Genomic DNA, 27,289 nt, shown 5'->3' with positions numbered 1-27,289 from the left:
GGACAGGATTCATCAAGATACAGCCCAACCTAGGAAAGTCCCCATTCACTCTTGCCTCTTCTCTTTCTCTCCAGGTAGTTCCAATCTGCCAGCAGAATGACCTCAGAAAGAGACTCAGAAACAACATTCGATGAGGACTCCCAGCCCAATGATGAAGTGGTTCCTTACAGTGATGACGAAACTGAAGATGAACTCGATGATCAGGGACCTGCACTTGAACCCGAACAGAACCGTATGAACAGAGAAGTAGAGGACAAGAGGGAGACATTCCGGAAAGGTGACTGGGTGAAGGGTCTGCTGGTGCTGTATCTGTGTGGATGCTTTATGGGCCATGGGAAATGTACCAAAGTCGACTGGTCCATTTTGTGTGGTCCAGGAGGGTATCTTTCTTCTTTGACGCCCTCCTAGGATGGGACTCAGCAAGACCCATCATTCCCCATGTGGTAAGGCTGGGAGAACATATTTGACAAGTTCTGTCATGAAATTAGAAGGTTTGGCTAGTGCATATATTTTAAAATGGAATTGTGTGTAGGAAGAATTGGCTTGCTGCTACATTCAGGAATCTAAAACGTATACATGCCAATCATAATAATAAACACGTTTTTTATTTAAAAGATTTGCCTTGCTAAATTGTCAGCATAAAGTCAGTAATAACCAGTGGATGGATATGTGATACACACGTGTGTAGGAACTGATGTGGCTCCATTAAGAATTTATACCTGAGGCTGGGGAGATGGCTCAGTGGGTAAAAGCACTTTGCTGCATAAACATTAGGACTTGAGTTCAAATCCACAGCACCCTTGTAAAAAGCAGGGTATGGCCACTCGCATGCCTGTAACCCTAGTTCAATGTTGGGCAGAAGAGCTGGGGGCTTGCTGGCTGCTAGCCTAGCTCCAGGTTCAGTAAGAGACTTTGTCTCAAGGAAATAAGGCAGAGAGTGATTGAGTAAGACACCTGATGCCTTCCCCTGGCCTCTGCATACCTGTACACGCACACCCGTTGATCATACACCATACACTTATGTGTCAATGTGTGTTGGCTCACGGCCCACAAATAGATTCACAAGAGCAATATCCACGTGCTGTTTTTACACTGTGCTGAAATAAATGTGCTTTGGTGAATCTTCAGCCTGTGGGTACCACTCTTTGAAATGCTTTTTTTTTCCTCTGCTCATCAGAGGTCAAGTGAGGGCAGCTTCCCAAAGAGCTCTCAGAGTCAAGGTCCTTTCGGAGGAGTGGTGTTGGAATATCTCATCACCTGTACATTTTGGGGGATCAGGACATAACTCTGAACCTCTTATAGTCCTCATCAACTTATTCTTTCTATTGCTTCCTGTCACTTTTAGGGGACCTTGAAGTCCCTATCCCTTTTCTTCAGTTACTTTGGCTCTCCAGAAAGAATTTATGTTGATTACGTTTGCATGTTTGTTTTATTAATTCTTTGAGAATTTTATACAATGCTTTTTAACTATATTTACCCCCAGTTCCTTCTTTTAATTCCTCCCAGTTCTACCCCCACTTCCCTACTCCCTCAGTTTTATATCTTCTTTTTCTTCAATTTAATAATCCTGTGACTCCAACTTGTGCTATCCACATACCACTGGGCATGGTGCCATCCACTGGCACATGCATGGTTGGTCGATCTACCAGGAATCACACTTAAAGAAAACTGACTCTCTATCCCTCAGAAGTCATCAGCTGTTTGTAGCTCCTCAGTTAAGGGCAGGAGCTTCTAAATCCATTCCCATTCCTTGCTTGAATTTGGACTGGCTTGACTCTACGCCAGCAGCCATAGCTGCTGGGAGTTAATGAGCACCTTGGTCCTGTCAAATCTAGAAGATTCTTTTTGCTCTGGTCCTTTCCAACCTCTGGCTTTTCCAATCTTTCTGCCATCTCTTCCTTGGTGATCCCTGAGCTTTTGGGAGGAATGTGATATGGATGTCACATTTGTGGATGAGCACTCTTCACTGCATTTAGCAGCAATTAATGAGGCAATTCCACGTAGTTTATCTGGTAATTAAAAGAGGTTTATTTCAGGGTAACTTACAACCAATAAAGGAGTTGGTTACAGGATCTGGGAGAGGTGAGGTGCAGTCCAGCGTGGGTCTCTGGAGAACTCTGACTTGGTCTGCAATCCAGCATCCAGAATCACAAGGAGCCAAGAGAGCTGGCATGTATGCATCTCAGGTCTTGAGGGCTCCGGTCTTGGCCACACCCAAGGGCCAGGTCATAGGCAGGTGTGGCAGTTACCTGCTGCCTCACTAGGGGCAGTGCTTCAAGGTCAAAGCTGGAACAGCTACCCACTACAACTGCATTTGGACCAGTTGTAAATTTCTGCACTAACTGCCATCCATTGCCTGAAACGTCTCTAATGAGCTGAGGGAGCTGCACTAAACAATGGGTAAAGAGATACAGATTTAGAAAACAGTTTCATCACTGTGTCCATTCGGGAAAATAATAATAATAATAATAATAATAATAATAATAATAAATTCACCCCTGTAGGCTGTAAACTCTTCAACCAATGGTTCTTGGTTTGATTTGCAGTTCCAGACACACATTTCCATCTGTGGAGTCGGGCCTTAAATTCAAGCAGAAAGTGGTTGGTTACCAGCACAACATTCATGCCACTATTACATCCTTGGTCCTATCTTGCCACGCTGGCCATTATTGCAGTTCAGAGTTCACAGCTGAGTAAGACTATGGAAGGCTTTCCCTACCCAGCAGCCTTCAGAGCACCTTCTAGTATTAAGAGAGCTAGCCAGTAGGGAGGAAGCTTCCTGTTCAGTCCCAACCTGATTTCTCCGTGTCCTGTAAGCAATGTGTGTTAGTATCATAAGGAATTTTTTAATAGGTCTCTGCTTGCCACGAGGGGCCAGTCTGCAGCAGCCTAGGCCTCTTGCCTGAACCAGGCCAGCTTCAGACACAGGCGTGCAGATGGGGAGCTTTTCACACGGAAGGACAGACAGGAAACATTTCAGGCTTTGCAGGCCACACAGTCCTTGTGGCAACTGCTCTACTCTGTCTGTAAAGTGGACAGTGGTCACTTGGGGCTGCAGAATGTGGCTTACTTTCATCCTTATACTTTGCCCTGTGGCTTTATTGGTTCCTGCTGCTTGCCCCACCCTGACAAGCAAATGTGATCTTCTTTTGTGGCTTGTCTGCTCCTGAAAAAAACTGGGTCTTTGGAACCCAGGCTTCTCCGGGATTCAGATTAATTTTTTTTCCCTCTCTGGCCACCCAGATGCTAGCAGGAACAACAATTTTTCATGGCTGAGTGTGCCTCGCTATGACTTCCAGCCTTCCAGATGGTCTCCCAGCTCAGCACAAGAACCTCTGCTTCCCCTGAAGTCTTGCCCATTTCACCCTCCAGGTTTCCCACAAGCCCTTGTTTTCTCCTCTGCCACTCTCTGGCCCCTACTTTCCTTTTTTGTGGTCTGTACCTATTTAAGCCTCCCCAGCCCCACCCCCAGCAGTTCTCACCTGTAGAAAGTAACAGATGCTGGGGGCAGCAGCCCATATCTATAATCCCAGAACTCAAGAGGCCAAGGTAGGAGAATCACAAATCCAAAGCCAGTCAGTCCCAGGTCAGCTTGGGCTGCATACCGAGATCCTGTGTCCAATCAAAGAAAATAAAGGGGTGAGCCTGTGATCCCACTTCTATAATGGTATTTCTTCCTAATTCTAGTGAGACTGGGTCACTCTCCATCCCCTACTCACCAACTGTGGTGGAGTACAGTCTCAGGGGTGTGTGTGCGTGTGTGTGTGTGTGTGTGTGTGTGTGTGTGTGTGTGTGTGCTGTCTGTCTGTCTGTCCATGTCTGTGTACAAAGGGATTGAAAGAGGCCTCTCCCACCACAGCCTCTGAGACCCAGGGAGGCCATCTGCTCCTGTGGGTTACCAGCTCTCCCGCTTTCACATCACTTGAATGGGTTGGATCTGTGGGATCTCCCCATCATTTTACACTCAAGCACAATGGGCTTGCTGCCCCAAGTAGAAAGTCTGAAACTCAGAATCTTGATCGAAATTAAGATGAAATCACATTGACCCGAACAGGAAGGTGGCCTCTTGTTTCAACAGGTCCAAACTGGTACTGGTGGAATGGGGACAAAGCTGAAGTAGCCGGACAAGTTCACAGGGAGTTCTAGCTGATTGCCCCGTGTGAATAAAAACATGCTTCTTCCTCATTCCTTCCCCTACTGCCTAGCCTGGTATCCTAGTCTCGGAGTCTGTGGTGTGTAGATAGATATCTTGGGAGTTGGCAGGAGTTTGGTATCTGTAGGGTGAAGGGCAAATGCTTGCAGTTTGTGCCTGGGGCCACACAATCAGATAAATGGTCCAGTGAAGGGACTGGGGTTGGATGCCCACAGAAATGTTGGGAAAGCACATCAGGGCTACAAACATCTCCTCTGGTTTTTTCCAACTCAGCCTGTCCTTTGTGGTGGTTAGAGCCCTTTACTGATCATTTGATGACGGATAATCTTTTTCATAGATTCCTTTCCTTGTTCTATGGGCATTGATGGAGCTTGGTCTTCTAAAAATAAAAATTGTTTTAACATTTAGTGTATGTGTGTGGTATGTGTGTATGTATGTATGCGTGTGTGTGTGTGTGTGTGTGTGTGTGTGTGTGTGTGTGGTATGTGTGTGTGTGGTGTGTGTGTGTGTGTGTGTATGTATGTATTGGTGTGGTGTGTGTTCATGTGGGTATGTGTACATGTGTGTCCACATGGTATGTGTGTTTGTGTGTGTGTGTGTGTGTGTGGTGTGTGTGTATATTGGTGTGGTGTGCGTACGTGCGTGCGTGGGGTATGTGTATTTGTGTGCATGTGGTGTGTGTGTGTGATGTGTGGGTATGTGTGTATTGGTGTGGTGTGTGTTCATGTGGGTATGTGTACATGTGTGTCCACATGGTGTGTGTGTTTATGTGTGTGTATGTGGTGTGTGTGTGTGTGTGTGTGTGTGTGTGTGTATGTGTGATATGATGTATAATCATGTCACAGCATACCTGTGGAAGTCAGAGAATAACTTGTGGTAGTCAGTTCTCTCGTTCTCTCACATGGGTCCAGGGGTTCGAGCTCAGATGGCCAAACTCACTCAGTTGCCTCTACCTACCGAGCCATCTCTCTGGTTCTTGGTTTTTCATAGTCTGGTTTATATTCCTAGGGGGATTTTATTGGTTCTCGTTTTTCAAAACTTCTTTCAAATGACTTTACCTGTGAATTGTAAAACTTGCCTGCCCTTTGTAAGCACAAAGGGACCTTCAGTAGATGCCAGATCTCTTTGTGGCCATTTCATGGCTGCCCTGCACCCCTATAACTAGCCAGCTCCCCCTCTTCCCTTCCTCGTCTCTGCCCCCCCTCCTTTTTTTCAATTCTTTCTAGGGCATTTTCTCAGTCACATTAATGTACCTCTGACCTTCCTTCTCTGTTGTGGCTTTGTTTTTCAACTCCCATCTGTCTTCCTTGACATTGTACCTCATGGGTTATTTACCACAAACAATTCAGTTCTTAAGGACACATGAGTAAACTGTGACCCTCCAGAGAGCCGAGTGGCACCACAGCCCAACTCCAGTGGACCAGCACCTCAGTGTGCATGAGCCAAGGTTATTTCTTTAATGACATCACGGTCACACAGTCTGCTTTCTTGTTTGGAATCAAGAGAATGCCACAGCTGCCCAAGCCTTCGTGTTAAACTCATGTTAAACAAGGGTTTTAAGAGACCCATTGAAAGCTCCTTTTCTTTGAAGAGCCATTCTTGTGCGCTGCAGAAATGGGGAACAAGTGCTAACGGCTGCTGGAATGTGCCAGGAGGGGAGATAAGCTCGCAGTCCTCACTGAGGTTCACTCTTGTTCACCTTGGGCAAGCATAGACAGCAGCCAGTGGATGCTTGCTGACGAATGCATGAGGACACCAGATTCTGGGGGACAGAGTGTCAGGACCCCAGCCAGGCCTTGGTTGCCTCTGATACTGGAAAGATGGGAACTCTTATTCCCTCTGAGGTTTCGGCTTCTTCGTTAGCAAAAGCGGAAAACAATTTAACTTTGTGGAGCCAGAGATTTCTACCATTCCTTGGCTGCAGGATGCTGGGTTTTAGCTGACCAGCTTAATAGTCCTGATGTCCCCAGACCGACTCTTTGGGTAATAATTCTTTCCCTTCTGGAAGTGCCTCAGAGAGAGCCTCGGGAAAGAAGATGCTCTGGAGAGAATTTCTGGGTTGATGCAAATGTAGGCTTTCTGAGTCTAGGAATAGGGTGTGAACACCGCCTCCTGCCTCCTTTATAGCTGACTTACTTATCTAGTAAAAGCTGTCTTGCCTTCCAGCTCTGATGGCTGCCCCAGCTACACAGCATCTATGCCTCAGGCCACATTCCGACTAAACTCCACCTTCTGCATGGGACGCTCCAGGCTCCAGTTCTCACGGCCAAGTTTTTAAAAACCACTCTCAGCTATCACACCCTCCCATCCCACTGGGTTCTTCCCCTCTGTGAGCTCCCTGCCGCTACAGATAATGCTTTCTGAAAGGTCACCAGGCCCACTGAGCTTGGTCCCAACCATCATCTTCCCACCTCCAGAGCTTTCTAACACCCCCCCCCCGCCCCTCAGAAAACCCTCATCTTCCTCCTTCTGTCCTTCTCCCTTTCCATTCTTTGCATGTTGCTGTCCATGACTGTAAATGCCTGTGACAAACTAAGCCTTTCCACCCACATCATAGGGTCAGTTCAGCAGGTTAAGGTATTTGCCAAAACCCACTTGTGGCAAGAGTAAATGGACCCCCTCACTTGTCCTCTGACATGCTGTGGCACATGAATACACACACACACACACACACACACACACACACACACACACACACACAAATAGATAAAGTGATTTTTAAAACACAAATAAAAGATGCTTATGTAATCGGCCCCAGTGCGTGTCCCCGAGAAGGCCAAGCGTGTGGTTGAGAGGGAAGACCCCAGACTCAAGCTGTGTAGCCATAAGTGTTGACTTCACTCTTTTCTAAATGCCTGGCCTCAAGGAACAGACTTTGCCTCCGCGTGCTTTAGGGCCCTCATCTGTAAAATAGGTTAGATGTCAGGACCAGTTCCCTATGGTGATTGTGAGAATTAAATCAGAAATAAATGTGAAGGACTTTAGGCCTAAGTGCCCAATAAATATCAGCCATTGTCACCTCCTGGAAATCACTGTCACCTTTCTTTCTCTCTCTTTAAATCCGAACTACCTTCCCCTCACCCTCAGCTCAAGTTTTCTATTATCAGATCTTCGTCTTGACCCTTCCTCTTTCCTTCAGGGTGTTTGACTTCTCCTGGCTTCCCAGACTAAAGTCACTTAAGAATAACACTCACCTCCCCACACACGCTGCTTTCCTAGGGACCACTTCCTCATATAGGGAACGTTTGTTATTTGGGGTCTTCTCCGCCTCTTCCACTCTGAAGCTTTTGCTTTCACATAGACTCCCATGAGAAGGCCACCAACACACACACACACACACACACACACACACACACACACACACACACACTATGACAGGCCTAACACCAAAGCCCTCAGGGAGACTCAAAGTGTCATTTACGTAGTGACTTGTCTTTTGATGGATTGACCTGTAGCAGGGAATCTGTTTCTGATGGGTCCTGTGGGCTTGCTTCCCCCATGATACCCACATGTCATCTGAAAGATGAGGAGTTGGTCAGGGGAGAAGTGCTCACATGGAGATCACATGCAGGGGGTATGGCAGGAAGGGAAGTCATGATGTGGCGCATGGAGGAACTGAAATCCAGCCTGTGGTGCCACAGGAAAACTACACACTCGCCTCCTCTCCTATTCAGCACCTGTCCTGGGAAAATTCACAAACTGAGATGAATGGTTGGAGATAGTAGATATCTGCTAGCCAGTCAGGGATGCTGTTGTGGCCTGGGGTCCCATCTTTCTAGTCTGACCTAGTTCTAGACCCCCGCCCTATGCTGGCATGTGAAAAGGGGAGTTTGTGAGTGCATCAATATGGATCAGCATAGGGGTCAAACTGAGCTCTACCAGAGAAATCTCTGTGTACCAAAGGCTTCCTGGAGATCAGCTCACCTGAATGAGGCAGATGACTGGCTCTCTGCATGCTCCAGAATGAGGCAGGTGACTGGCTACCAGCACGCTCCAGAATGAGGCAGGTGACTTGCTCCCAGCATGCTCCAGAATTAGGCAGGTGACTAGCTCCAGCATGCTCCAGAACGAGGCAGGTGACTGGCGCCCTGCATGCTCCAGAATGAGGCAGGTGACTGACTCCAGCATGCTCCAGAATGAGGCAGGTGACTGGCTCCAGCATGCTCCAGAATGAGGCAGGTGACTGGCTCCCAGCATGCTCCAGAATGAGGCAGGTGACTGGCTCCCAGCATGCTCCAGAATGAGGCAGGTGACTGGCTCCAGCATGCTCCAGAATGAGGCAGGTGACTGGCTCCCAGCATGCTCCAGAATGAGGCAGGTGACTGGCTCCCAGCATGCTCCAGAATGAGGCAGGTGACTGGCTCCAGCATGCTCCAGAATGAGGCAGGTGACTGGCTCCAGCATGCTCCAGAAGGAGGCAGGTGACTGGCTCCAGCATGTTCCAGAACGAGGCAGCAGTGATTCCTAAAGAATGAAGGCCTCAGAGGAGCTAGGGTTCCAGGCACTGAATGGAATCCTTGGAGCCTGAGTGATGGGGAATGGGGTCAGGCAGCCATGTTTGGCTAGTGTACATGCCACCCTTGAAGGCCTTGGGAGCTTCTCAGGCTGAAAATAATAGGGCAAGATAAGCAGAGGCTCCCTTCTGTGGCTGCCTCTCTGTGGTCATACCCCTTCCTCTCCCTGCCGCTCCTATCATGGAGAAGTACTGTACTGCACATGGACTCCCCACTAGCCCTCGTCCTGGCACTTGGTGTGGTTTGGTCTTACCCACAGCTGGCAGCCTCTTTCATCACATTGCAGCCAGCTGCTCTGTCTGGTTGGTTTGCTCTTCTGTATTCAAAAGTATACAGTTATAGGCCAGGCATGGTGGTGGCTCGCACCTTTATCTCAGCCCTTGGTAGACAGAGGCAGGAGGATCTCTGTAACTTCACAGCCAGCCGAGTCTATATGGTGAATTCCAGACTTGCCAGGGATCAATAATGAGACCTGTCTGAAAAAAATAATAGTCACAAACTATATTTCATTAAAACTTTCTTCTGACTTGCAACTTTGTTCAGAATTCTGTTCTAGTCCAAACTGGCCATTTAGCAGACAATATTTGTGGCGAAATATTTAATCACTGGGTGGACGATATTTAAGGTGGAATATTTAATAGTCAATAGATGAACAATATTTAAGGTGGAATGCTTACTAGTCAAGAACATAAGCTCACAGGGAAGATATATCTCTGCTCTTGGCAGAAATTTAGAATAGATGTAATGTTCATGAAATTGGCAACAGCTGGACAGCTGCTGACAGGAACACCTGCATGAGGGATCTGTATCTAAAGATGCAGGAGTGTAGGGAACCTTAATTAATTTTTACTTGGATCCCAAATACAGATAAAGCTGGCCCATGGAAACCTGAAGATCTGAGGAAACTCCACCAAATTAGATGTATTTTTTTTTTATTCTTTACATATTCGCGTGTGGGAATTTCATACTACCTACTTGACTTTCCTTCTCTGATCATGGGTAAACCAACATGAGAGGCACAAGCCCTCAGCTAGACCCATCTCCCCACACTCTGTCAGCCATGTTCTTTTCTTTAAAATAACTTTGTCTATTTGTGTGTCTGTGTTTATTAATGTGTGTGAGCATGTGGGGCGGGGGCGCACACACTGTCAGAGGACGGCTTGTGGGAATTGGTTTTCTCCTTCCATCTGTGAGCCCTGGGATAAAACTCATGCCATCAGGCTTGGTGGCAAGGACCTTTACCTGCTGAGACATCTCCCTGGCCCCAGGAATAACACTGTCATCTCCCATTCAAGTACTAACCATGCCGGACCCTGCTTAGCTTCTGAAATCATGGAGGATCTGGTGGTGATCAGGGAAGTGTGGCCATAGATAACATTGTCACAAAAGTTCATGCTCCAGAACTGCACAGTCTAGTTGGATTTTTTTAAATCACACACACACACACACACACACACACACACACACACACACATACACACACTGAACTGCATAATGCTTACATGTTTAAGTGTAGGGTTTTGTGTTGGGCAACTTTCCTGCCTTTCCAAGGCTGTGTGCTGTTCAGGCCTCTGAGTCTAGTTTGTCCTTATTTTTTATTCTTTCTGGCTCTACTGCAGAAAGAGCAAGAAAGCTCTTGAAGCTTTTTCCTCTATTTCTAAGACCATAGCTCTGGGGGGGGGGGGTGTCCTTGTTCATGCTACCTTTAATGATGGCCCTGGTCTTCTGACTCTAGTCTTGTTCCCTTCAAGTACATCTTAGTGCTTGTGTGACTGATGTCAAGTTCAACTGGACCCTGTCAGTTTCCCCTCTGAAAGATGTCTGTGGTCTTGCCACGGAGTTCCAGGCCCCACCATCTACTGGGTCCTGGCTGTTCCCTCCCTGAGTCACTCTGTAGTCCTGCAGTGCCCAGATTTTCATTTGTGGGCTGAGGCCAGGCTTTTCCAGCTGTAGGTTCTTGCTAATAACATCCTGTTTCCCTCAAATACCCTTGGACCTTTTTCCTCTTCCTTTACTGGCATAATTATGAGCTTCTAAGAATCATAAGCCTGGGTGGTGGCTCACGTAGTCCAGAGGCTAAAAAGGAAGGATGATAAATTCAAAGTTAGCTTAGCCAACATGGAAAGACCCCACCTCAAAAGACAAAAGCCAAACCAGACACAGAATAGTCAATACAAGGAACATGTGTTCCGAAATGTGTTCCTACCACACCCTGGCTGGACTAGACTTCCCACACCACCAAGTATCCATCATTACATTTAGTACGTGTTCATCTTATTGTCTGGGTATGTAGGTATCTCTGTGTTCCCTACTTTGGCTGAACAGTCAGGCTTTTGGAGGTTGAGATTAAGCTTGATCCACAGATGTTTCTCTTTGGATCTGACTCACACAATATCCCTGCTTTCTGAATTTGTATGTCCAAAAGATTCACATATATAGCTTGTGAGAAACACCACTGACCTCCAGCTACAGCTTCCACTGCCATGGCTCTGGGGTGGGGCCTAAGAGCTGACATTTCTAACAAGTGCCCGTGCGTGGCTGCTGGTGGTCTGGGACCCTCGCTCCCAGAATTACAGCTGTGGTCATTACTCTAGCCAATCTGATCTTCATCCATCCACAACTTCAGAGACTGTGGTTGTTGATAGAGGTGAACCTGGTTTAGGAAAATGAGGAGACGAGTTCCACACCTTCCTTGGTGAGGATCATTCTGTGACCTGATGGGCATCTTCTCTTCCACCCCTTGTGGCCTGTTGGCAGAACAGCTGCTTTGCCAAGCCCACACTGGAGCAGAAGGACCATAGTTGGGCTCAGAGACCTGAGCGAGGCTGGAGCCCTTCCTGCATAGAGAGGACAGGGCTGTCTTCTCTTAACTCCCCCATCTCCCACCCTGGGTCACTTTTCCTCCCTCCTAGGCACACAGTCAGAGCCCTTCAGAAGAATGTGGCTTGGTGGCACTGTTAAGTTGACATTAGGGAAGTTCCGTCACCTGTGCCCGTTTCTTCTGGCCGTCAGAGCCGAGGCTGCTTTCCTTCTGTCTCTGCTTTTCCTTTCTGTTTACCTGCCTGCCTGCCTTTCTTCCTTCTCAGGTTCGGTTTTGTTTTCTGTTTTTGAGTTTTTTGTTTTGGTCTTGTTTGTTTGTTTGTTTTTGTTTTGAGACAAGGTGTGACTATGTAGCCCTGGCTAACCCTGAACTTGCTAAGTAGATAGACCAGGCAGGACTTAACCCTGCCGCCATCCTTCCGCCTCTGCCCCTCGAGCGCTGGGATCGCAGGCAAACACATCTGGTGCACATCTGGCTTTGGTGTCTTTGTATGTTTTCCAGTTCTGAAAAACCACAGAGAACACAAGTACCTGGCTAAACAGTTATTCCGTGAACATGTGGCAACGTCCCCATGTCAAGCATGAGCATATGGCTGACCGCCAGGAGAGCTTACATTTCTTCCCTTCCTCCCTGCTCAGAGGAAAACTCCATCTTTTCCTTTAAAATTTTTATCACATTTATGGATTGATTGATTGATTGATGATTGATTGATGATTGATTGTGTGTGTGTGAGAAAGAAGGGTGTGTGTATGTGTGTGAGAGCACATGTGTGCCGAGGCCTACATGTGACAGTCGAAGGACAACTTGTAGGAGTCAGTTCCTGTCTTCCACCGTGTGGGCCTAGGGCTCAAACTCAGGTGGTCATGCTTGGCAGCAGGCATCTTTGTCCTTGGAACCATCTTGCTGGCCTCGACCCTATTTTCACAGCCATGGGTTCTTTCCTCTTTGCTGTTTTGCTCTCTGAATCCACGTCTTTAAATACTGTCGTTTAGTTCCACATGCTTTTAAACTTTGTGTTTATCTATATGGATCTATGCAGTATGTATTCTTATTCAAAAACATTATAAAGATGTATTTATACTTATTTCCATGGCTATGCCAAATTTTCATCTTTTCTAGTATTTCCCCATCCCACCCCCAATGTTAGGGACTCACACATGCTAGGTAAGCATTCTACCACTGAACTACAACTCTAGCCCCATGTATTCCACTTTTTATTTATCCTTACCCATAACCCCATTGCCTTTAGAATTTATATATACAAATGCATATGTAATAGTAAATAGAGTGGCATAATGACTATAAACATTAAACAACCTGCTGGGCGGTGGTGGCACACACCTTTAATCCCAGCACTCAGGAGGCAGAGGCAGATGGATCTCTGTGAGTTCAAAGCCAGCCTGGTCTACAGAGTGAGATCCAGGACAGGCTCCAAAGCTACACAGAGAAATCCTGTTTTGAAAAAACCAAAAAAAAAAAAAAAAAAAAATAAACAACCTGTATATTGCTTTTACATAAATTGAGAGAAGTAGTAGAATCACATGCATATTTTAATGGTAATATATGCAAATTGAATCCACATTTGCATGGGTAGAGAGTGAAAATAAATCCCACATCTCTGGCTCTTCCTTAGCCATGAATTTTCCTTTTTGGGAAAGAACCTTGCTCTTCCTAGTTTCTCATAGATCCTTCCAGAAGTATATAGTGCACACATGTATATGCACAAACACTTATACACCTGTTGCTCTATGTACCCACGGATGTGTGTGTGCATATGGTCATACCATGTATTGCTTCTGTGCATCTCATAGCATAATATAATAGATGCCCTCTGCCTTTGTCAGTTGGCCATGTGATGTGGAGAATTTCCCTATCATCCATATGAAGTCACCTCATTTGCTTTATTTTGTTTTTACTCTTAACTTAGGCTTTTATTATGTGGATATTTAACCAACTGCTCCTAGAAAGTGTTTGGCTTCTTTCTAATCCTTGGAAAATTTGGCTGTATTCAGAAGCTCTGCACCATTCCATCTTTCCCCTGCAGAGTAGTTCATGCACAGAGGGTGACTCCTAGAAGTTGGAGCATGCTACAGTGCACTGCATACCAGGTTTTTGAGACATGGTCAAACTGCCCTCCACAGAGGCTATCTATCCACAGGACCAATTCTTTACTCCTTTTAACTCCGTGTCATTAGATTCTTTATTCCTTGCCAAAATTAGAAGATAAAGAATGGTACCTCTGTGGACTGCATTTCTCTTTGATTATCTCCAGGGTCTTTTCTCCTGTGAAAGAACTGTCTGCATTTTATTTTTATGTGACATGCCTGCCTGTGTCCTGTACCCATGTTTCTATGGGATGATTCTTCTCTTCATATTACAATTCTAAGATTTTGATGTTTCTAGTCTCCTGCATCTGTCACAGCTTGCAGCAACTGATCCAGGCTTTTGGTTGTTGGTGGCTTTGTAAATGAGAAATCAAAACAGCAAAGAGGATGGGGGACAAGGCCATGCTCATTCCCTCTGCCAGATGACACTCATCAAAGCACTTGGCATCTGTGGGAACACTCTGGACATCACGTAGCTGTGCTCAGATGTATCAGTGACACAAGCCTTTAGCGGAGCGTGGCGTGATACTGATCCACATGTGGCTGATGTTACATGCATCCCAGACATGTGCCTGGTTGGTTTGTTGCTGCAACTCTGGTTGAGTATCTTTCTAGCATACATAGATGTATTTTGATGTAGTTGCTGATATGTTTATAATTTCTCCTCTTTACTTTGTCATTATTCCTATTCTAGCAAGTGGGACAAGGTGCTTTCTTTGACTGAAACTTACTATTGTGGTGTAAGTGTATAGTAAAATGTATCCCAAAGGCAAACACCTCCAAGAATTGCTTTGCTAGCCTTCCTAAAGGCATGCACGTTAGCACAGCATTTCAAACCGCATTCGTAAGTCTTCTCTGATTTTTTAGTTTTATGTGTATGAGCACATGAACTGGCATGTACGTGTGTGCACCGTGTTTGTGCAATGCCTACAAAGTCAGAAGAGGTCACCAGATCACCTAGAACTGGAGTTAGAGGTGATTGTCAGCCACCTATGGGTGCTGTGGACTGAACCCAGGTCCTCTGCAAGAACAAGAAATGCTCTCAATCTCTGAGCATTTCTCTGACTATGTTTCTAAATGCTCATGGTCACATTAATTTTTGCAAAAGCTAACATAAATAAATATTTATTTATTAAGGGTGTTGGAAGAGAGGTATTTCAAGTGTTTTCTGTAAGTATTTGAAATCTGACCATAGATCACCATCTTCAGATCTTTTTATGGTCTTTGGCTGTAATACTGCTCAAATCTCCAACGATAAAGAGACACCAATATGCTTGTCCATACAGGCCAACCAAGAGCCTTGACTACAGGCAGGTTTCTGTAGTAGGAGGAGGTGAGGAGCTCTTGTAGCTAAACTTCAGATACAAACACACGGGGCATTTTCTCCAGGCCCCTCAACATATTGATCACACATATAAAATAAGAGACTACGGTAATCTCTGGCAACCCTAACTGCTTCTATGGGGAGTTAGAAATTGTCCTTGGTTTACAGCTTACACATGAAAACAGGCTAGGGGAGGGGATAAGGAAGCTGCTTTCTTGGATGGGGTGGGGCTGGACCAGATACACCAGGGGAAGGCGGGAAATCTCATTCTGTGCAGCTCATTCTCAGAATGGCTTATTCTTTCCTCCTAGGCTCTTTTGCTGGTTTGCCTTGTGATTGGTTGGTTGGTTGGCTCATTTTTGTGGGTTTTTTTTTGTTTTGTTGTCTTTTTTAACAGGGTATCACTGTCTAGCCCAGGCTGGCCTGTGTAACTTTTTTTTTATTTTTAAAGATTTATTTATTTTATTTTATGCGTATGGGTGTTCTGCCTGCATGTATGTATGCACACCACATGTGTCCCTGGTGCCCACAGAGATCAGAAGGTCTCTTTGAATTCCCTGAAATTAGAGTTATGGATGATTGTGAACCATTATCTGAGCGCTGGGAACTGAGTTCAGGTCTTCTGCATGAGTTACTGTGCTCTGAATTGCTGAGCCATCTCTCCAGCCCTGGGCTTGTACCTTTTGGTCTTCCTGTCCCAGCATCCCTGGTAACTGCTACAACTGAAGGTGTGCACCCCTCTTACACACCCCTCCTGGGTGTTTCTGAGACTAGGGTTCAGTCCTTCACACTGACCTTTTCTTTCTTCTCTGGGATCCCTGTCAGCTTCTCTTCCCATCCTGGAATAAGTGTAGGGCAATGGTTCTCAGCAGTGCCGTGGAATACCGGTGCCTAGAATGTGTCAGGTCTTCAGTAAGCTCAAACAAAACTTTTAAAGCATGTGTCACTGGGTGTGGTACACACAACTGTACCCCAGCTCTCTGGAGGCTGAGGCAGGACGATAATGAGCTCCTGGCCAGCTTGGGCCATGTCGTAAGACCCTGTCTTAAAGAATAAAACAGTAAAGCCGGACGGTGGTGGCACACGCCTTTAATCCCAGCACTCGGGAGGCAGAGGCAGGCAGATCTCTGTGAGTTCGAGGCCAGCCTGGTCTACAGAGTGAGCTCCAGGACAGGCACCAAAACTATACAAAGAAACTCTGTCTCAAAAAAATAAAACAAAACAAAAAAAGAGAATAAAGCAGTAGGCGCTGGAGAGTTGGCTTAGCAGTTAAGAGCACTCTGCTTCTTGCAGAGGACCCAGGTTGAATCTCCAGTATCCACATGGCAGTTTACAACTGTCTGTAACTCCAATTCCAGGGAGCCCAAGGTCTCTTCTAGCTTCGGTGGGCACCAGGCATGCATGTGGTGCATATACATACATGCAGGAAAACACTAATACACATACAATAAAAATGAATAAATTCCTTAAAAAATAATAAAATAAGCAGATACATCTGCAAATTGCTACAAATGGAATGGATTCAAGATTATCCTAAGAAACACGCCCCCCCCCTTTATTTTTTGCTACTTTCCTTCAGCGCTCTCCCTTGAGTGGGGAAGAAGTGTTCTGATTGCAGATCTTATCACAGTGCTCATGGATTGTTTTATACTTCCACTTCCATTTTCCCTTTTGATGAAATTGCTCTTGAGCTTGGGAGATGCCAAGAACATTTCCACTTGTCATAACACCACACTTATGATTACCTGATGAGTGGCAGGCAAACCACACAGGGAAACACTCAGTAATGGTATTGTGATTTTCAAAAATGTAATCAAGTTCATTATTTGCATCCTCTGGCAGCCTGCACTTGATCTCTTATACTAGTATCTGTGTTTCCCAAGGAGTAGGACGATGAAAAGTGAGTCACTGAAAAAGATGAAGTATTTTCTTAAGTACGACTTTGATTTTTGCAATTGCTGCACGGTTGAGCGTTTTATGATCCCTTACTCATAGATTTTCCTGTCTCTAATTCCCCTTCCAAAAATGGCATGTCACACTCATTGGTTTTGTTTTGTTTTGTTTTGTTTTTTCAAGATAGGGTTTCTCTGTGTAGCTTTGCGCCTTTCCTGGAACTCACTCTGTAGGCCAGGCTGGCCTCAAACTCACAGAGATCCGCCTGGCTCTGCCTCCCAAGTGCTGGGATTAAAGGTGTGTGCCACCACTGCCCGGCTACATTCATTGTTAATTTCACCAAAACTGGACCCACCCACTTGTGTGCCGCTCAAAGAACGGTCATCACCCTGCAGGTGATGCAAATAATCCAAGGCTGGGGGATGCCGCCTTTGGCCTAACTCCTAACTGATGACATCCATGTTTTGAGCTTGGGCTGTGTGCTATGGTAATAGAGGAAAGGTGACCGTGGTCTCATAAAGGATCTTCCCAAGTTGGCTTTTGCTGGCAGAGTGGTATAGAGATTGTGTTCCAAAAGAAGGGCCTAGCCAGCAAAGCAAGGTGCGGGGGAGGCTATACTGGAAGCTCAGAGAGATCAGCTAGATTCTGAGTCTTATGCCACTGGTCCTCTTGCTGATCCTACCAATGCCTCAATGTCCTGAGCTATGAAATATAGATATTAACCCCTAAGCACCATGCCCAACACACACAGAGAGTGGAACATGGTATCTATAAAGCTGATGTAATAGAGGGCAGTAGGAGCCCAGTGTGGAGGAGCAAGACAAAATACAGGAGATACAGTCTCATGGCCAACTGAAATCACCTCTGTGTTGGAAGGTCCCTTGAGCCTAAATTTTCACTGAGTGCTGGGCTTCAGCAATAGGGCACCAGTTAATATAGACAGGGAGCAAGCTGAACTATGAATTTAGCATTTCCAACTCATTCTGAAGATACTTTTGGTGCTAGTGTGTTTGGAACACATGGAAGACCTGTAAGGAATTCAAGGACAAGCTTGGCATGCTCCAGGCTCCCCTGGGAACCAGTCTGGGCAGGGAGGAGGACACAGTTCCCACAGTAAAGTGTAGATGGAATAGTAATGGTCAATGCTGTCCCTTTGACTGGCTTGGCTACAATGTAGGATGAGTGTGAAGGAGGGAGGTCTAACTTCTGTCTAGCCTCATGAGAATATGTTCATTTGTATGTCTCAAAGTGTCTTTCTTACCTCTGCTCTAGGGTCAGGGTCAGCTCCATCACTTGAAGACCCATGGAGTGGCTCTGGCCAAAGGGGCAGCAGACAGAAGATAGAGTAAACTGTGTTCTTTGGGAGTGGCACTGATAAAGGACATGTCACTGAGGGTTTGAAAGGTTAAAAGCTGCCATATAAACAGGGATTCGATTGGGGTAACTCTGCCTGGAATGTGATGGCTAGTTACATTCACACCTTCTACCTAAGGATTGTGATTTTCAATATTCAAAGACAGAGTAGCCAAATGACAGCTGTCAATGAGCTTGTTCCCCATGTCCGGAGGGGACACTCTCCTGGAGGGATGGCTATAATCACACAGCCATCAGTGTCTGAGCAATTCTGTCCATACTGGCACAAGAGTAGGCATGGCCAGTGTACAACTGAGGCCACAAGGAGAATATGGTCCTCAAGTCTACTGCTGGAAGTCATGCTGTTGGCCCAACCAGCCATTGGCTATGCTGAGCATGAATAAGCCACTGGAGGAGGCAGCCACAAGTCTCCAACAACTTCAGAGTGACCCAGACTCCCCTGTCTTCACTCTGGCTATGACTATGAGAAACATCAACTATCCAAGAAGCTTGCCACTCGTTAGCTTCCTGTGAAGCCGTGCGTCCCTCCAGGCGTTGGAAAAGATATCGTGGGCTACAAGGGAAAATATATGCGTCTCATGAGGCTACCATGAAGAACCTCATCAGAATTTAGGCTGTTCCAGCTGTGCTCACCCACGGACATGCCTGTATTTGTAGCAAAGGTGTGGAGTCCTACAGCTACAGGACTTTGGGGAGATCGGGATGTACTTGGCACCAAGAGCCTCTAGCAGGCTTAGGAGTGACATTGGCCACAGGGTGGGAAGAACGGTGGCCTAGTCTCACTTCTGTGATGTGATCAAGATGCCCTGACACAAAACAATGACCTGGGTTTCTACATACTGTTTTTTTATCTTTCCCATTTAAGGACTGCACATGGCAAGTAAAAGCAAATGATTGAAGGTCCCACAACCAACCCCATTTTATCAACATGAAGTTATTTCATATTAAGGAGAGCAAATATGTGACTTGTATTTGCTCACAATTCCAGGTTACAGTCCATCATAGCAGGGAACTCAAGGTGACAGGAACTTAAAACAGCTGGTCAGATCATATCCACAGCCAAGAGCACAGAGAAATGGATGCATGTATTACTCAGATGCCTTTCTCCATTCTTATACAGTCCAAGACTCAGATTCAGGGAATGTTGCCACCTACAGTGGACATTAGTCTAATAAAGACACCCCCCCATAAATATACCCACAGACCAAACTGATCTACCCAGTCCTTGTTGAAACTCTCTTCACAGGTGATTCTAGAGTGTGTCAAGCTGGCAATTAAAATTGACCACTTCAGTTGGAGAGATTAGTGCCCAAAGATATATCTATCTGTACAGGTTTCAGCAGAGTTGGAAACCATGGTGTCACTCTGTCAGTGACCTCAGGGATCCACCCTAGGGAGAATCAAGTTAGCATTATGGTATAGTGGGAATAAAGAGGTGTTTAGAGAGACAGCTGTTGGAAAAGAATGTTCTCCCTCCTCAGCATCAGAGATACTATGGACTTTCTAAAGTTTCCTGGAGTTCAGACATAACAACAGCATGAAATGAACTTGAGAAGGTGACAGGCGTTAGTCACCAGGGAAAGGCATGCACAACGCCAATCCATGATCTGACTCCGAAGTGTGGGGTGAGGTGATACCCTTCTTATGACTTATTCATTCACTAAATGTTTTTAAAAATGTAAATATTAGAAACCAAGTCAATGAAATTGAAAATTTAATGTATCTGTGAACTTCTAGATCTTTGGTGTTTTTGTTTTAGTCATGTTTAGAGATAGACTGCTCTTTTAGAACATGAGGACTACAAGTGGTCATTTAAACATCTGACATGTACTCTCATTGGCCCCTAGTCTAAATGAAGCTGTTGGCAGGCTTGATTCTTTCTAAGGATTGTGAGGTTGGAATCTGTCTTATTTACTTTTCCTATTGTGATAAAATACCTAAACAAAGGGAACTTAATGAAAAGGGGGTTTATTTTGGCTCAGAGTTCAAGGGTACAATCCATCACGCAGAGAAGTCCTGGCACTAGGAGGTTGAGGCAGCCATTCAAGATGCAGCCACACTCATTAGGAGGCAGCTGGAGATGAACACCTGTGTTTGGCTCTCTTTCTCCTCCTTATTCAGGTTAGGACCTGAGCCCATCTGGTGTGCTCACAGTTAAGGTAGGTCTGCTACTTCAGTTAATGTAATCAAGATAATTCCACACAGGTTCACCATGAGCTCTGTCTCCCGTGTGATTCTGGACCCCATTGTCAATCCAAATTGACAATGAAGATTGGCCATCACAGGTCCCCCCAAAGCTCTATGACGGTAGATTTCCATCTTCCACAGATGACTTCCCACCATTCTCCTTCCTTGCTGGTATCCCAATGGCCTCTGTGAAGAGGTCATCATACACACAGTGGATTAGGACCCACTCTACAGACTTCCCTTCAATTTGATTCCTTCCCAGTGACCCTCTATTTACAATTCTCTCTTTTTCTTTTAAAGATTGCACCTGGCAAGTCAAAGCAAATGACCGGAAGTTCCACGAACAACCTCATTTTATGAACACCAAGTTCTTTTGTATTAAGGAGAGCAAATATGCGGTAAGTTAATGACAGAATTGTTTTTATACTAGCCCAAGTTTGCCTAGTCAAGTCATGCTTCTCAGCTTCAAACAGTATCTTCCACCTAGGTAATTACTAGCCTGGGGCTATTGATAACCCTCCCCTATTCTACAGAATGTCATTTTTATTAACATTTAACTACCCTGAAGGTTGGTAGGGCTGACTTGAAACAAAATAGAATTATATTAATGGAAATGTCCCCTGTATAGTGACAGAGTTCTTGCTAAAATATTTTATGAAAATTATAAAACATCATCCCTGAAAGCCTTTTTTTGAAAGTAACAAGTTGATTCTGCCTCGGATGGATTTAGAGATATCAGAGAGATTTTCACCTAAAAAATTGTTTATTTCTTTAAAACATGATAAAGGATATAGATCAGTAGAGCTGGAGAGATGGCTCAGTGGTTAAGAGCACTTGCTTTTGCAGAGGACCCAGGTTTGGTTCCCAGCACCCACATGGCAGCTCACAACCCTCTATAACTCTAATTCCTAGAAGTACGGCACCCTCTTCTGGCCTCTGCAAGGACCAGGCATGCATGTGGTACATATACATACAGTCAAAACATTCATACACATAAATAAAAATCTATAACCCTATAAGACAGGGTTATTTAGTTAAAAGCAGAGAAATGAATTTATTCATTGTGGCCACATTGAGAAGTGTAACAATTAAAGCTATCAGTGACTTCCCAATTCCATCTTCCAGACCCTTCTGTGAGGTTAAAGACAACTGGAGCATGAGAAGTATGCATAACTAAGCTGTCCACCTACCATTGACCCGTCATCACGATGGTCTAGTCAGATCTACCAGGTGATCTGACAAGTTGTTATTACTGTGTGAAATCTCTTTCCAGGAAAGAAATTCCTCCTCTGGCTGGCATGAGGTTTCAGCCTTTTTTTTTTCTCCCAACATGAGAGTGTTGGGACAATTCCAATTTCTTGGGGACCACTGTTTCAATAGTTTGATAACCAAAGAGAAGGGTTATTCTTAGACTCTCTTTTCTCCTGTGGACCGTTAGAGTACCACAGCTTGTGGCTTAGGAAGCAGAACTTTATTTTCTAATAGTTTGGGAAGTTGGAAGTCCAGAGTCAAGAGGTTGACAAGGTAGGTTCCTTATGGAGAATCTTGGGACCAGATCCATGCCTGGCCCAACATCTGGTGCTTGCCCACAAGTCTTACCATTCTTTGGCTTGTAAATATATCATTCCAATCCTTGCTTCTATCTTCTCCCTGTGTCTCTGTATCCAGTTCCCCTTCCTATAAAGGCACCAGTCCTTAGCTTAGAACTCACCCTGATCCACTGTGAAGTCATCTGGATTTCACCTGCCAGGACCCCATAGACAAGTAAGATCTTGTTAAAAGGCATTAGAGTTAGGGGTTAGTATACATTTTGGAGGACACAATCAACCTGCAAAATGGCTTTTGCTCTTTCGGACACAGTGGCCTTCATCTTCCCTTAATAAAAGGTACTTTCTTGCTCTGTTCATGTTGACATCAGTCTTTGCCCCAAGTTCTAAGAGGTCCTGTGGCCCAAGAAGTGTATCAGCAGGATCCATAAAGTCACAGTCTGGTGTCTGTGTCTTATGATCTAGACTCTTAAAGTCATCCCAAGCCTGGCTAGAATGAAATACTTTAAGAAAATCTCAGCATTCTTCTGACGAAAATTATGGCCCTGGGCTTTGACAGGCTGTGGGAAATAGTCATTTGTGCAGGTGGGTGTACTTGTTGTATGGTACCATTTAGAATAATTCTTTTTTTTCCCCCAACAGAATAATGCAATTAAAACATACAAGTACAACGGACTTACCTTTCTACCCATGAATTTGTTTGAACAATTTAAGCGAGCAGCCAATTTCTATTTCCTGATCCTTCTTATCTTGCAGGTAATGCCCTTTGATGCCTTGAATCTGTTGTCAGTGATGTACGCTGTAGGTGTGCAGAAAGTAGACAATCTCTAACGTGTTTTATATTTATATCAGGGCTTTCTACATAAGGGATCTGTGCCTCATGTGCAGAACCAGCTCAGTGAGTTAAGAAAATAAATGAGGCAGATACTATTCTGATTCTGTTTTACATTTTTGTTTCAGATATGGGGGTTGAACTTTGAGCCTCATACATGCTCTACCCCTGGGCTACATCCTCAGCCCTCTTTTTCACCTTTTCAGTTTGAGGCAGAATCTCACCTACTCACCCAGGCAGGCCTTGAACTTGTAATCTTCCTGCCTCAGCAACCTAAGTATCTAGGATAACAGTCCTGAACCAACAGACACGGTCTAACTCTGTTTTCAGAAAACTGATTTTGTACTGATGTGAGTGATAAACTGCATCCCTAAAGTAAATAAAACTAAAATATTTATAAAAGTATTTGTACCTTAAAATTAATTGGGTTTTTGTTGTTTGTTTTGTATTTATCTTCTTTTTACTTAGTCACCTGTTTTTCCATAAGGATACTATTGACTTTTTATTGATAATTTGTTCATAAAGCTTGTAAGTTATTTTTGTGAACTGGTTTTACATTAGAAAGAAAATACTTTTTTTTTTAAGCCAAGGAGTCCTTATCTGGAGCGTTAGACTTTTATCTGTATAGAAACGGTTACTATAATCAAGGGGCTCTCCACGTTTTAGTTAGTGCTCAGAATCGACCTTTAGTACCTGATATGTGGGTTATAAAGATAACTTAGTCAGTTGGCTTTATCAGCTCCTTTATCACAAGGGTTAGATGGGAAAACACAACTGCGATTTACGAATGAAGTTCTAACATGTAGCGGATGTGCATCTGAGAGGGATGTAGGGTATGCGGAGCAGAAAGTATAGACAGAGCAAACACATGAGGAAGAAGTGGCTACTCAGCAGATGTTGGCAGACAAAACGCCTGATAACTTGATCGGAAAGGGTGTGTCACCGGGCAAGTATACAGGTGTACACTTCAAATCATGTTAGGTTTCTCTGTGGTCAGTGGGCTACTTTCCCTTCATCGACTTCCAGAAGGAAGAAGGCAGATTTACATGCTCGTTATAAAGCTGCAGCCCATTTACTTTCTCTTAAGACACAGCAATCTGCATTAAGGTGACAGCAACAGACAGGCTGTTTGCCTGCTTACTTGCTCTCTGTGAGGTAAACACCAGCACATACTCCATCTTGCAGAAAAGAGCTGAGGCTTAGTGTCGTAAAGTAACTTGCCCAAAATCTGAAAGCCTGCATGTGTAGAGCTGAACAGGGCTGAACCCGGGAGCTTAACATCAAAGAACCAGATGTGGTCCAAAGATCAGCAAGTTTCTGACAGATCTTTGTTAAAGATGTATCCCTTGCACCTGAGATACTATCTTGATCCAACAAAGGAGATTGCTTTGTTGCCTGAGCCAGCAGCAAGGACCATGATGGGAGCTTTGCCCAATCAGTTGCCTTCAGAAGCAGCCATATCTATTGCCATCTTTTGTTGCATTGAAGGACCCACAGTAACTGGCTGGACACATTGCAGCTCAAAGTTAGGGGCTGCTCTCTCCCCACGCCACCTGCTTTGATTTTTTTTTTCCAAACAGGATTTCTCTGTGTAACAGTCCTGGCTATTCTGGAACTCACTTTGTAGACCAGGCTGGCCTCAAACTCACAGAGATCCACCTGCCTCAGCCTCCTGAGTGCTGGAATAAAAGGTGTCCAACCACCACCACCCAGCCCTACTTTGAATTTTTACACAACGGTTTAGATGGTCTCCCTTTGATGCCTAGTTAAAGCCACAATGAGATAATTTCTGGGGCCACTGTCTGCCAGACTGTTCAGAAGCCAGAGAGAGCCAGCAGAATGGTTCTTAAATGTCCTTTCCTTGACATGCTCCAGTATGTAGACTTGTTCAATGATAGACATTAGGATTAGCAAACTTAAAATCAGGTCTCCACTACCTGTAAGTTAGATATGTTTTCATGGGAACATGTGTATGCAAGCTTTTCCTTTTCTTTTAGGCAATTCCTCAAATCTCTACCCTGGCATGGTATACCACACTGGTACCCCTACTTCTGGTGCTGGGCATCACGGCAGTCAAAGACCTGGTAGATGATGTGGTAAGGACTTCTCAAGCCACCTTCTTCTTATTGTTCTGACCTTACTAACATTGGTGCTTTATATTTTGAGATGATTCAAATAATACTTCCTCATCTTCCTTCCCAAGGCTCGCCACAAAATGGACAAGGAAATCAACAATAGGACATGTGAAGTCATTAAGGATGGCAGGTATCCATTTTTAATTTAGCTACAAAGATTTCATGCATAAATGTCTAGAGGCATACTGAAAGATAATTCTATTAGAGCCTAGAAGTCTATGGCACATTAGCTTTGTGTGTGTGTGTGTGTGTGTGTGTGTGTGTGTGTGTGTGTGTGTGTGGACATGAGTGCATGTGCACAGGGTGCCAGAAGTCAATGTTGGGCATCTTCCCATGGATGCTACTGCCTCCCTTTTTGAAATCATGTCTCTCAAGGTTCTGGGGCTCACCAATTCAGTTAGACTGGCTGGCAAGCAAGCCCGGGGTCTGCTTAGCTCCACCTCCCTGACACTGCGATTACAAGCATGTACTGTCATTCCTGGCTCTGAGGATCAAACTCAGGTCCTCAAGACTTCATTGCAAGCACTTTACTGACTGAGGCATCTCTTCAGCCCAGTACATTTGTATTTTAATAGTGAGTCATCTCTGATAAAGAGAGATGTTACCTCCCCTTCAGGACAGTGTAGCTACACCCAAATTGGATTATATGTAGTTGCGGATTGGGCTTGTGCTCCCAGAATACCTAGCACTTCCACGAGCCTGCTGCCTCCAATGTACTGCTTCTACTTTACCATTCCCAAATGTGTCCCCTTCAGGGATTTCCTCATACAGGATGTCCCCATACCTTCCCTAGTTTGCCACCTAAAGTGATTTCTCCCCCTTCTCCATTTTCAGAACATTTAGTGCTCATTTCTTTTATGACATAAATTGTATTAGAATTATTTGGGTAGGTGTCCCATCTCCTGGTCCAGACTATGTCCTGCATCTCATATGCAGAAAGTATTCAATAGACTCTTGTTCAAGAAACACAGAATGCAGTCAGCTCTGGCCAAGTCAACCAACTGAGGGAGCAGTAATGAGTTGTTTTATGAGCAAGGTCCTCAAGGAATGAGTCCAAAGTCAAGTGCTAAAAATGGGAATGAAGGCCCAACTCAAGAGACTGTTTAATGTGTTCACAATTAGGAAAGGAACCCAACTTACAGCCACCATTTACTGTGCTTAGTTCAAAATAGGTGCCACCAAGTTGTAAATGTTGACACAGGTTTTCTTCTTATAAATAAATGGATTCTGGGCTGGAAGCCACCTCTGGAACCCCCTAGAGTCAATATTGTGAAGAGAGGGTAAGATTCATTGCCATCCCACCTCACTGTTTAGTGTGCATCAGTGATGTTGGTAACGAGTAGTCCTGAGGCTAGGGAGGGAGCTCAGAGTAGAGCACTTGCCTACTATGCCTGAGGCCCTGGGTACCATCCTGAGAAATACACACGCACGCACGCACGCACGCACGCACACACGCATACACACAGGCTTTACCTTGAACTTGGGCTGAGAAGCATCTCCAGCAGCTCCATGGCCCTGGCAGCTTGTACAGTGGAACCTGTAAGAATGAGGGCCATCAGTGAGGTAGGACCTAGAAGCCTCCTCCAGGAAAACTGTCACATCACTCAGAGAGCCCACCAGAATGACCTCTGCTGTTCCCAGAGTTGGGACATAAAGTTGCTAAGTCCCTTTGTAAGTTGAGATTAACACATGCATTTCTAAATTATGATGTAAGAAATATTGCAATATAAATTAAGTATAAATTTCTCTTCACTTTATGTTTTGGTTTATGTTTATATTTTAGTTTTATTATTGTTTTTGGTGCTGGAGCTTGAACTCAGGACCTTATATAATCCTAAATCTGCACTCTATCACCAAGCTGCAGTTACTGAATGATAAGCCAAGATTATTTGTAAAAGTTCTGGCATTGGGGATTTAAATTCTTACAAACTGGAGAAACTTGATAATAGCAAATACTTAAAATGTATTTTAAATTTCAAGTTTTCTGTCATTTGTGAGCACATGAGAGGACAACATAGTAGTTAAATGTCTGTGTTCAGAAATTGGCTTGCTGAATCCTGTAAGGTTGTCACAGCCAATAACAAAACACATCTGACACTTTTGCTTCTCATGACTCCTTTTTTGCCTGAGAAATTTTTATGAAGCCTCAGGTATATGGGTATATAAAATATAGATATAAATCTATCATTGTCTGATAATAAATCATAAAAATCATTTTAGAGCAATTCTTTGGTATCAATATAATTCTTTGCCATTTATTAAAGATGAAAGTACATTTTCATACTAATGGGATGAATGTGTTTGTGTATTTTTATATAAAGAATTAAGTCTTGGCTGAACATTTGACATTGCAGGACTTAGAACAGCTTTGGGACTTTTCAGAACTGGTCAATATTTTCTGTAA

The 27,289-nt window shown here is 44.7% G+C and overlaps 1 protein-coding gene across 1 annotated transcript in view; it reads left to right on the top strand.

Annotated features, from left to right (window-relative positions):
* Atp8b1 (ATPase phospholipid transporting 8B1) overlaps positions 1–27,289 on the top strand; it is a 128,181-nt gene that overhangs the window by 57,924 nt on the left and 42,968 nt on the right. Inside the window, exons 2-6 of the mRNA XM_059246503.1 lie at positions 75–277; positions 20,672–20,769; positions 22,561–22,674; positions 24,748–24,846; positions 24,954–25,015. Of these exons, the coding sequence (XP_059102486.1) occupies positions 97–277; positions 20,672–20,769; positions 22,561–22,674; positions 24,748–24,846; positions 24,954–25,015 (554 nt within the window). The 5' untranslated portion in view covers positions 75–96. The remainder of the gene's footprint in view (positions 1–74; positions 278–20,671; positions 20,770–22,560; positions 22,675–24,747; positions 24,847–24,953; positions 25,016–27,289) is intronic.

Source organism: Peromyscus eremicus, chromosome 19 (assembly GCF_949786415.1).
Source record: "Peromyscus eremicus chromosome 19, PerEre_H2_v1, whole genome shotgun sequence".
NCBI lineage: Eukaryota > Metazoa > Chordata > Mammalia > Rodentia > Cricetidae > Peromyscus > Peromyscus eremicus.
Note: the sequence above shows the minus strand (reverse complement) of the source record. Positions and strands in the feature narration are given on the sequence as shown.